This window comes from Phoenix dactylifera, chromosome 4 (assembly GCF_009389715.1).
Source record: "Phoenix dactylifera cultivar Barhee BC4 chromosome 4, palm_55x_up_171113_PBpolish2nd_filt_p, whole genome shotgun sequence".
Lineage (NCBI taxonomy): Eukaryota > Viridiplantae > Streptophyta > Magnoliopsida > Arecales > Arecaceae > Phoenix > Phoenix dactylifera.
Genome location: NC_052395.1, coordinates 5,528,660 through 5,541,187, shown reverse-complemented (window position 1 = coordinate 5,541,187; position 12,528 = coordinate 5,528,660). Strand labels below are relative to the sequence as shown.

Here is a 12,528-nt window from a genome sequence, read left to right as displayed (position 1 = left end):
ATGCATTACATCTTGTACGCGTAAATTACTTTGGTAGTGTTCGATAACATAAATGGGATCTCCAAAATGATCTTAGATCACTAATGATCTTTATCTCGAAATAACACGATCTCCAACAGAGCCGATCATGAGCCAGAATTGGTCATAGAAAATATCAATTTTTAAATATATCTAGACCGAAGCCGGACTAAAAATGAGGTTAAGTCCATGATTAGTTCGAATATGCTATAATCTAAAATCATCACATTTGGTATGTTACATTCTATTGATTATAGATCCGCATGTAACCATGTGTAACATGTTCGGTATTCTATGAGAATCCAACATTTTTGACTATATAATACCAAAACTACCCCTAATATATTCCATAAATATATTTATTAATCATATAAAATATATTATAATAAATTTAATATTATTTATATATTAACTAACAATATCTTTCATGAAAAATATTTTTTATTAATTCTATGAAAATATATTAATTATTATTAATAGATTATTATTTCTATGTATACTTATAATGTATTATTATTTTAATACAAAAATTTATTTTGATTAGAAAAATAATATAAATAGAAGTAATATATTAAATAAATTTATAAATATAAATAGGAAATATAATAATATACTTATATTATAATTTAAAAAATTTAAAAACAAATTTTTATTTCTAGATCAAATGATTGTTTAAAAAATTAAAATAATTTGTTCTGGGTAATATTACCTGGAAACATCGTTGGAAAGCATATCCCAGGTCCTTCGCGATCAAAGACGGAGACTGAGATCGTTAATGGCCCAATGTCCCTTTGGTGGATCTTTAGCGTGCTCGCCTTGCCATCTTCAACCCAATCTCAGGCTCTCAGGTGGATAAACCCTCCGAGACCGCATGGACCTCCCCTGTATCGCGACACGAGGCTCCTCTCTTTACCTCCATGGGCCCGTGCTGTCACGACCACATTGATCGCTCCAATTTACACGCAGACCCCCCCCCCCCACCGAAAGCGATCTCGCCCTGTCACTCTCCTCCACTCGACACGTATCCCCGCATGACCTAAATTGATGCTCTCGCGCGAAGCGGCATCAATTACGCCATCGGGTCTACTGATGTCATCTTCCCACGTGTCATCCCTCCGTTGGTTTCGGTCTCCCCTCACGACCCCTTTTATCCTGAAACCCCTCCACCTTCCTCTTCTCTGCTCTCCGCTCCTCCCCACCCATCTCTCCGCCATGGAGTCCGATCCCACTGATCCTGATCCCAGCGCCGCTGCCTTCATCCTCGGATCCGACGACGGCATCAGCAGCGCCGCCAGCTCCGGCGAGATACCCGCTCTTCCGGGTGCCCTGGCGGCCCCGGCGGCGCCGCTGGATGAAGAGGCCGCCAGTGCGGCGGAGGTGGAGGCGAGGGGGAGGCGGAGGTGCGTGGGGAGGAGGGGGGCGGAGATGTGGGGCGCGGCGGCGACGGTGGGGAGGCGGGGGGTGATGGAGGACGCCGTGGCGGTGATGCCGGAGTTCATGGATCTCAGGTGCGAGGAGGTGGGCGGGTGCGAGGCGGCCCCGGGCTCGGGCAGGATCTCGCACGTGCGGTTCTTCGGTGTGTACGATGGGCATGGAGGCTGCCAGGTACGTTGACTTGCCGCTTTTATTTATTTATCTTTTTTTGTATAAGTGACTTGCCGTCTTCGCGAACTCTCGTACGGTGTACCCCACATAAAAAATGGAAAAGAAAATTATAATGACACTGACTTTGGACGCATCCCAACTTTAAAATGTTGCAAATCGAGTCTTCAAATTTCTATCATTCCCAAATGATTCTCCGGCTTCACAACCAGAGGCTATTAGCCTGCCATTATAGATAACCCAAATCCCCCTACCTTCTTCAAACATTTACAAATATCTTTTGACGGTGCGGATGAATGGAGTTCAAAACACTTTAGAACTGCGCGCTGAATGATCTTCAACTGAGAGTGCTTTGAGATCTGTGCAGAAGGATAGAGGAAGGATTTTGGAGTGCTTTAAGACCTATACAATGGGTTATCCTTAACATGGGCTATATAATAAGCATGCTTTGAGATCTGTGCAAGAGACGAATGAAGGGGTTTGGAGTGCTTTGAGATTTATGTTGTGGATGGTCCTTACCTATGGATTATATATTGTAACAATATAGGAACTCACTCAAAAAGGCTAACTATTTTTTTAGGTTTCTTAGTTCCGTATAAGTATCCAAGATCTTCTCGGCGAATAATTGATATGGAACTAAACATACATGTCCGCACGGGTTCTCATATATATTAAAGATATTTTTACATTTATGCAGGTGGATGAATGAAGCGGTTCATAGTGCTTTAAGATTTGTGTTGCGAATGATTCTTAGCTATGAGTCATATACTAAAGATGCTTAGAGATCTATGCAAGCGGATGAATGAAGGAGTTCATAGTGCTTTGAGATCTATGCATTGGATGATTTTTAACTATGAGCTATATACTAAAAATGCATTGAGATCTATTTCACACGAAAGATTCTTTGGTACTCTACCCATTCACTATATATCAAGGGTATTTTGTCGTACAAGTGCTTGATGCTATAGTGTGATCATCATGTGCCAACACTCGATTAACGGAAATAAATGGAAGGGCCACTTTTAGAACAATTTGAAAATTTGAAGGGTTGGTTTGAAACTTTTTAAAGTTTAGGAGCTGTCTTTAGGACATGTTCTAAGTGTCACTATAATTTTCTCAAAAATCAAATATGAGTGAAAGGGCAACCATAACTATCAGCAAGAAAGAAGATAAGCAAAAGGGTGGGGGAAGCTATTGTAGCTGAGATCTTTTGGTGGCTATTATGAACTCGTTAGCCAGAGAAATAACTTTCCACCAGAAAAATTTAACCTGAGGAGCTAGAAGTTGTTTCCACCGTAAAGAACAAAAAGGATTAATTTGGTCAGCATCATAATTGCAGATTAATCTATACATGTCCTTGAGAGAGACTTTATATCTTCTGTTTGGGTCCCAACAAGTCTGATCCTGCAACTGCTTCTACGAATAGGAGTTTTTTTTGAGAAGTCTATGCACAACATCTGAATGAAACAGAGAGAACAATTTATGGAGACATCATGTCCTCTCTGAAGTAATAATATGAGCCACAGTAAGAGTGTCATCATAATTATAAAGGAAGCTTATAAAGATTGATATCCCTACCTGAACTGATAACCCATGTAGATTCTTCTTTAACAAAGGAAGCTTCATTGCGTATAGGCTTCCAAAGATTTGTGAGCACTTATTGTTGAGTTTATAGCCATCCCAGGTTTCATCGTATCTGTACCAAGCTATAATGACTTTGCTCTGAAGTATCTGCAGCCAAGAATAAGCCGACCAGCAGCCTTAGCCAAAAGAGCTGTCCTTTCAACTCTAACCAAGGCCACCATAGCATTTAGGTTTGCACGTCATTCCACCCAACAAAATGAAGCTTTCTCTCATCAGCTGTCTGACCCCATAAGGCTCTGCATGATCCCTTTTCTAATTTGTCAATTCCCTTTAATGTAGCAGAGCAACTTATCATGGTGTATATAGCAGTGGAGAAGAGGACTGATTGTAGCAGAATAGACCTACCAGAAAGAGATGATTCCTCCATTTGCAACTGTCTAACCTTATCTGTGTCTGCAATGTAGTCTAGAGCCTGATAAGGGGTGCCCAGATAGAACCAGACTCCCCTATTTTGGAGGAATCCTGAGAAGGCTAATGGTCTCCTGTTTAACTGTAACTGGAGTAGAAGGACTCAATCTCATATGAGATTCTGCCAGATGAACAAGATGACCAGAGGACAAGCACTCTTCCACAAGTTGTTTGAGCCTTTGTCACCAAGTCCCCTCCCTGTATGAAGTTACTACGCCATTCCTCAATGGCAAGTATTTGGCCAGTTACAACCCAAGCTCCTTTCTGCAAGACTAGCTCCTTTTCGTCCTCTTGAAATTTGAATAACAGATAACCCTGGGAGAGAGGAAGCGTCAAAAAAATCTCTTCCCAAATCCCAAGTTTCACTGTTTCTTCAATGCTTGCATAGCAAGATCAAATGATATTCCTCCTCCCAAGCCGGCAGGCTCTTCATCATCAGAAAAATAAATTGAAGACGTAAAATTCTCCTGCAATCTATCAGCTGCCTCCTCCATGATCCTATGCATCGCCCACTTGCACCGTTGAGCTCCTTGTTTGACGAAACAGAGGATTTGGGTGACGACACCCCAATGCAGGACCGTCAATCTCGTTCGCTCGAGAACTCGAAATTTCCACGGGGAAGCTCCTCAAGATGTTTAATTCTTTTTGCACTAGGATGGTGGGAGCAAATGTAGAATTAAACTCAGCTCTCCTGTATCAAAAATAAAAGACTTCATCAGCTCAGCCAGTTAACACCCTCTAACCAAAATGTTTAATTGATGAATCCAATTGTTCGGTAAGGAGTCCAAAATATATTTTATGCAATGGACCTCATGTTGATGTTTAAAAAACAGAACCCGTCTTATGACCCCGGTGCTTAAATTGTTTGCAAAGAACAGTTAGGATCTTTTAACAAATATGGATCTACTTGAAATTATAAGATAGTAATATTCTTTGCCATCACTTCCAAGCTTAAACCTCATGCCACCAGCTCTATTAAACTCAGGAGAAGATTTTTGTAGTTATCTCATGGAATGAACAGTTGCAGTTGTATATTGTGGAATATTAAACTTGCAAGATCACTCAATGTTTCTGCTTTTCTTCTTAACTGCAGATGATTGATGTTATTTTACTACATTTCTTTGGTGAAATCCAGGTGGCTGATTATTGTGCAAAACGGATTCATGAGGTTGTGGCAGAAGAGTGGGAGAGATTAAATGGTGGACAAGGGTGGCAGAGGAGGTGGGAGATGGCATTTTGTGATGGCTTTGAGAGGGTTGATAATGAGGTCATAGCAGAGGCTGTAGCCCCAGATATAGTTGGATCAACTGCTGTAGTGGTTCTTGTGTCGGGATGTCAAATTATATCTTCTAATTGTGGTGACTCGAGGGCAATTCTTTGTCGTGGAAATCAAGCCATCCAGCTAACTGTTGATCATAAGGTTCCAGTAATGAACTTTTCCTGTCAACATAAGTTATCTTATATTTCCCTACACAAACAGATTTCACTGTCTCCATTTTTGTTGTTATTTAATGCACTTTCTCTGTGTTTCACTGTCCAGTGAACACCATCTCTTGGATGAAATGAGCTCAATAAGTCACAGTAACTGTGAGATCAAAGTTTCATCAGATCGCTTCCTTCAGATGGCTGATAAGTAGAATGAATTTCCATAGATGTCATTTTGTCTGCAAACAGTTATTAATTCATGTGATTTACTGAAAAATAAGCTTGATTGATATGACTAAACATTTGAGGGATCAGCATCTTTTGTTTAATGTTACACTTAAGCATACTCAGCTCCATCTGAGCAATGACATCCCTCTGGAAGTGGATGCCTTTTGTAGATTTATCTGAGCAATGCCATATCATTCTCTGTACCCTAGAGACAGCAAGACATTACCGCTTGTCATGAATGATGTTTCCACTTTCCCTTGTTTATACTGTTGTTTTTTTCTTGGATCAAGAGTTACTCTTATCTGTCAAAAACACATTGTCAAGAAATACTGTTGTTTCTGATTTGCTAAGTAGATGAATGTGGATCTCCTGACTATCTTGGAAATCAAAATCATGAGCACTGATTTGTTGATAGCTCCCTCCTGGGTGACACCACCTGGGAAGGGACAATAGTGGGGTGCCTCCATCATGGCACAATCATGAGCACTGAGATCCTTCTCAATATTTGTTTTAATGTCTGACATTTGTTCTTTTAAGAATTTCTAGCTATTAGAGCTCTTGCAACCTCTTCTTTCCCTCCCAATAGGCCTTGGGTCATTTGGTTGACACCCGTCTCATTAGCACATGCACCAGGGAAAACAAGGAGATGTCAAGACCCGCTAGGAGAACTATCATAATAATTCGTAATTATTAATTCTGGTTCTGCAGCCAATGAGTTTGATATGAATGTACAATCATTTTTTCTTCTCTGGCACTCCCGTAGGCAGGTGTAAAGAATATGATCAATCCCCACTTTTATGAGCCATTTTCTCATTTGAGTCAAAGTCCTTCTGCCCTTAGAGTGCTGCTTTAATTTTTTTTTCTTGGTGTATGAGCATTCGTCATGATGTATAATAATATTTAACTTCTATAGCTTGTGATTTGTTTATAATGCTAATTTCTATTGGACTTTGGTTGGATCGTAATCATGTTTGAATGCTGAATACAATGTTAAGGTTTTATTATCAAGGTAATATGTTTTATTTTGGCTTTATATGCTTGAATTCCCTTGTGGAATGAGTTGGTTAACTCTTGCCAAGGAATAACTCTGCTACTTGCTCTGCATCTGTGAGGGTGTACCTTGGCATAACGGTAAGTTTGCTCCATTATGTTCTAGAGTCACGGTTTTCAAACTCAGAAACAGACTCTCCGTATGCTGGGGCGAGATTGCGTACATCTAACTCTTCTCTGACCCTATAATGGTGGAAGTCTTATGCACTAGGCTGCTTTCTTAGTTGCCCTGCATCTGTGGTTGCCTGATTTCACGGAATTGTACATTTATATGATTACTTCATCTGAAAATGCTTAGCAGTCCAGAGAATCGTACATCAATTGGATCATCGGACTGGTCTGATTTATAATATAGGGCTATCCAAAAGATTGCTTGTCTCAAATGATGTCAATCTATTAATATACTCAACAATGATCATAGAGATTTCATCGGCCTTATATTTCTTCCTCAAAGATGTGTATATCTCCATCATGCTATTTCCAACTTCCTATGCTCCCTTTTTTATTTCTTACAGTGTTTCATAACAGCCTGATATAGCGGATGAACTCGCGAGGATTGAAAATGGAGGAGGAAGAGTCATAAACTGGAATGGGCCTCGGGTATTGGGAGTTCTTGCCATGTCCAGAGCCATAGGTTTGTACTCTTTTCCTCTTTGCTTTATGTTTTTTCCCCCTCTGTTTTGGTCATTTAACTTTTTAGTGCCTATTGATTCTTGCATTGCATCCAAGTTCTATACAAATCTCATCAATAATGCTAGAAGAAACCTGCTAATCTGTCATTTAGCTTACAGATATAGCAATCTTGGTTGTTGTATTGTCAGAACATTTGTGATTGGCACGGTTTAAACTAGTTGCTATTTAGTTACCATAAATTGTAAGTATTGAGTATTCAAACTGTTGACAACCTTTTCTTTGTGGTTTGCTGACTTTACCATGATCAGCAGCAGTCAGTTTGCATTTGATCGTTATAAATTGTTCCAATCCCTAAGTAAGCCAGGCACGCACATTAAAAAGGTTGATTTTGCTCTAGGGGCCATGAAACTGATTTACAGCAGGCCAGGGCCAGTTGCGAACTTATCAACACAGTATGTCAATTTAGTTGGTTAATTTTATGACCTTCAACTGCATTGGTAAATTTGCTGCACCAGAGGTTATATTCCTGGTGTGCAATCCATATGGGCCCTTACTTAACCTCCATCTCATCTATGTTGGTTTCCTAATGATAAGTACACCATAGAGCTTACAGTCTCCTAGCTAATTTGCAGAAGAAATTCTGGATTTCAGGTGATCGGTATATGAGACCTCACATAATTCCTGTACCAGAAGTCAGTTTTATGCCTCGAAGTGAAGATGATGAGTGCTTGATATTAGCAAGTGATGGACTTTGGGATGTGATGTCCAATGAAGAGGCCGGGGATGTGGCCTGTCGTCTTCTCAGGAGGCACCGCCGTAGTGGATTGGTGGACCAAGCATTGCCATCTCCTGCCCAGGCTGTTGCCGATCATCTCGTTAGAGTGGCTTATCATAATAACAGTTCCGATAACATCTCTGTAATTGTAGTGGACTTGAAATCCAGGAGCAGACGTAGGCTGAGACAGTGAGAGGAAGCTTTTCAGAAGTTGAGGCTCCAGACATCCTTTCCCGTTCATCCAGTAGCTGCATGGTCCAAGAATCATGCTGTTTAGTTTTTGGAATTTGGAAGCCAGGTTCTCTCCTGGAAGGCCATGAAGTTTCCAATTGAATGGCAACCTTTGCTTTTGATAGAATGAGAACATGATTTTATAAGAAATTGGTTTCCTCAAGCATCCGAATCATATGAATCTCAAGGATGTGCCTCTAGGCTGGCTCAGCAATTGCTAATGCTGTCCATCCTCAGGAAAAAGCATAGTAAAATTCTGGTTGCTGCTACCTATAGAAATATGAGAATGATGTCCCTGTCCCCAAGAGGATGGTCTTGGAGTTTATGCAGTGATGATACCTGATTCACCTGTTGCGACCACAGCCTCCAAAGCATTCTTCTATGAGGTGTGCAGAGATTTTCACTGGACTCCTGCTCTGTGGTTGTTCATCTGCCTTGTATGCAACAAAACTGCTCTTTTTTGTTGCTAGATTTTGTGACTCCTTGCCACCAATACAGGATCTGTGTTTGGAAAACCTTGACTCTCAGATTTTGGTTGGACAGCATGACTTGAATGCACACGTAAAGTTTGGCTGGGGCAGAACCCCTGTTAGCGCATGGACTGTGACAACATTCTGCAATCGGTCCTCTGTTGGAGCAGGACTGAACAATATTGATGAAGCGTTTCTGCATCTGACCCAGAATTGGATTTTGCGGATACTCTAAATTGCCACATTCTTTTCTTTTCGGAACTATATGTACTGCGTAACAGACATCAGAAGCGTCGGAATCCAATGTCCGAATCCAATCTTGGGATCTGAAGCATTGGTGTTCCTTCAGATGTTTACAAGGTTTGTGACTCAGCCAAGCATCTTGCCACGGCCATCCGACTGACTCTCTGGAGGAGGTGGGCGCAAAATGCCTTCAGACGAGTAATTACCAAGTATCCACGTTTTGATTTGGAGATGCCTTGGGAATTTGGTCCGGTGGAATTCTGCTTGGTTGTCAGAAGTGGTCTATGATATGTAATACTGAATGCCATGTATTTAACTGAAAAATAGTTCTCCTAATCCAACATAAATAGCAGCATATCGACAAGAAAGAGTTCTTGGCTTCTTGTTTGATGGTAAAAATATCATATGAAGCTCAAAAATTGCTCGCTTAGAATGATGTATTTTTAATGCCAAATAAATTAGCTATTGGCAAGGTTTTTATATTTCCTTGCGTATGGTAAAGTAGATGTTCAACTTTCGTTGCAGCAATCAAATCCGCTAAAAAGAGGAGGCCAAAGTGTCCTTCAACAAAAGACATTCCAAGGGCTATCATACGGATCTTGAGCTTTAGATGGTTAGGTCTTCAAAAGATACAAGGGCACCTACTCTAATACTGTTTGTTGCTAAGCTATGCAAAGGGGTGAATTGGATTTTTCAAAAACTTTATCTAATAATGCAATGGAATAAGTGCTTGATAGAAGAATATAAACTTTAGCAGCAAACTAATAAATAAATAATCCGAAGATGAAAGCAAACAATAAATATACAAAATTTATAGTAGTTCGGTGCCAACCCTGTACCTACGTCCACTTTTCAAGACTTTCTTCTTAAAAATTTCACTATAATATTTTGCATATTACAGTCCGATTGTTTTGAACGGGATCACAATCAATCCAGTTGATTTTTCTAAAAAATTAACCAAAATTTACACTGATTGTCTTACTTGGGCTCACAATCAACCCAATTGATTTTTTTAGAAAGTTAACCAAGACCTACACTGATTATTTTACTCAGGTTCCCAATCAACCCAATCGATTTTTCAGGATAATTGACCATAACCTAGATATTTCACAGGTATACTCAAACTTTACAAGCAAGCTGATTTTTACGATGTCAGCAACACCAAAAACCCCACACGAGATTTCCTAATCTTGTGTACTAAACAAAGATAGAAAAATACAAACACAATAGCCTCTGCAAAGGTTGGATTGATACCGTTGAAGCTTAAGTGTGATTGCTTTGAAACTTGGGATCTTGATGAGTAGAATTTAACTTGTTCTCTTTTTTCTTTCTTACTCGCTCTTGATTTTGTAATAGAATTTAGTGATTAGCAGTCGAAGCTCTCTCTCTATGAATGTTTAGAAGCTCACACTTGAAGCGGAAGGAGGCTTTGAATAGTCACTTCTTAGATTGATCCTCAAGATGATGAAGCACAAGAAGTGGTGTTCACTTATATTCCTTTTTCTTTACCCTATCTACTCAATCTTCTTAATCCATCATATTCTCAAATTTAATTTGGAAGTATTTATAACTTGAAAAGTTGTTAGAAAGCAGTTTCTAGCAATTGAGAGTGAATATGATCACTTTGTTTTTGCAGAAAAACTAACCATTACTATTGTCAGGCGCAGACGAGTAGACTCATAATCTTAGCGGTCGACTAGTGAAAAGATTGTTTTTTACTGGTTTCATACCTCATGAATGCTTCATAAAATATTCAGATCAACCCAAGCTAATATATTCAATTAAGAACATACTTTATGAATGCTTTATAAAATATTCAATTGACCCAAGCTAATATGTTCAATTAAGCATATACGCAATGTACTATCTTTCTCTTTTTGACATCATCAAAAAGTTGCATTTTAAAATTTATCAAATATTAAGAGAATTATAGCAACTTCAAATTTGTTCCGATCAATATTTAGGGGATATGACAAGCTTAAAAAAATGATTCATAGCTTTTGACATTCAAAATTAACGTATCAGATTACTTGGAGTTCAAGAGTTTCAAAAATTTCAGACTTAACAATAGTTAACTTTCCCTCTCCCCATTTTTTTGTTCAATTAGAGCTATTTAAGATCAATTTTAGTGTTGCTAAAAACATCAAATATTAGAATTACAATTTGGCTCAATTAAGCACATAATATAACTACCAAATAGCAAGCTTTAGAATAAATTTCATATTTAAATTTCAGATGAGGCTTATTGAAGAAAATTAGGATTATTTTTTATTTCTTTATATGTTTAGCATTCTTTCTCTTCCTTTTTGTAGAAGCCTTTCATTTATGCTATTAAATTTTGTATGATCTCTCCTCCGTAAGTTTTCTTTCTCCCCCTTAATCAATCCTTTTAAAGTTTTGGAATTTGAGAAAAGTTTTCAATGAAGTTTTGAGATGTTTATCTTCTATGCATTGTAGCACATCTTAAGTCATTATAGAATATGGAAAATATATTAGAATATAGGGAACACATATTTTAAAGTATCAGATCATATCCATTTTAAACATATGAGAAGCTTTATAGAACCAAAATCAAATAAGGAGCTAATATTGATGAGTTTCAACAAGTATCAGTGCATTATAATATGTATAAAGGCATTAATTATAAGTATCATAGAATTAAAGCATGTTAGGCATCACAAAAAGTTATATCAAAATCAATCCACTCTACCTACTTTATAAATTCAAATGCATTCATTTACTTTTGAGAATTTATTTTCTTCCCCATTTAGGTTGAATTATGTTTCTTTCAAATAAGTATAGTTATAATCCATTTTTCAACTTTAGAATCATTTATTCATTTTTAGGAATTCCTCTTCTTCCATCTTAAGGTTTTGTTTTTTTAAGATATGCATGATTTAAATTCTAGCTTTTATAATAATTTCAAGTTCAAATTAGAATACCCTAGTATTGATTGATGTTTGATCTAATCAAATTTTAGCTTTGCATATTCAAATTCTTTTAGATCCTTGTTGACCGGTAAATATTGATCGTCTAGGGACCCATATTTTCTTATTTTTATCAGCAGGATTGTCTCTAAGTGAACATGAATGCGACAAATGACCCATTCTTCTAAAGTAATTACATTTTATGAACATGTGACTAGAATTATTAGAATCAGTTACTTCTATAATTAATTTCTTCTCTATATGTGTGGATTTTGAAAGCTTAGTATTTAAATCTTTTACTTTTAATTTCAGATCATTATTTTCCATAGCTAATTGATCTTTTCCTTTTGAAATTAGTTCTTTTGCTTCAGATAATTTGTAGTTTAATATCCTAGGTTCTTTATGTTTCCTTTTTAATTGTTTTGACTAAAAAAAAAAAAAGAGATCTTCAAAAGTATTCTGCAATTTATCTAAAGTAAAATCAGAATAGGATGCGGGTTTTATCTTATCTCTTTGTGCCATAAAGCACAAATTATTTATTTTTGTTTTTTTTTCTTTGGAGCTACTTCTTTTTCTTGGTTGGCTCCCCCTTAGGCAAAGATTTTTTTCTCCTATTTTTTTTTCTTTTCTTTGTTCAGCTCTCCCTCAGCTGAAGCTTTACTTCTTCCTTCTAGCTTCTTCTTCTTCATCATCTTCAAGAAATTCTTGAATTTTTTAGTGATTAAGGATAGATCGTCAGTACCAAATTTCACAAGTGTTGTGCTAGCTTCCTGATTGAAGGATTTGAAAGCTAAGATTCTCTTCCCTTCATTGTTATCATCTTTTTGGTTCATGATGCTTAGCTCATGGGTCACAAGAAAACCCAAGAGCTCCT

The 12,528-nt window shown here is 37.9% G+C and overlaps 1 protein-coding gene across 3 annotated transcripts; it reads left to right on the top strand.

Annotated features, from left to right (window-relative positions):
* Positions 1-1,170: 1,170 nt before the first annotated feature.
* LOC103721892 (probable protein phosphatase 2C 6) lies at positions 1,171-9,131 on the top strand. Of its 3 annotated transcripts, none has more exons than XM_039125385.1 (4): positions 1,171-1,623; positions 4,808-5,092; positions 6,904-7,009; positions 7,320-7,460. In XM_039125385.1, the coding sequence occupies exons 1-4, from the start codon at positions 1,231-1,233 to the stop codon at positions 7,361-7,363; spliced, it is 828 nt and encodes a 275-aa protein (XP_038981313.1). In that variant the 5' UTR covers positions 1,171-1,230; the 3' UTR covers positions 7,364-7,460. The 3 variants fall into 3 exon arrangements, with proteins under 3 accessions (XP_038981313.1, XP_026666142.2, XP_008810491.2); XM_026810341.2 differs by having other exon boundaries at positions 7,317-7,460; XM_008812269.4 differs by lacking the exon at positions 7,320-7,460 and adding an exon at positions 7,660-9,131 and having other exon boundaries at positions 1,183-1,623.
* The last annotated feature ends 3,397 nt before the right edge of the window (positions 9,132-12,528 follow it).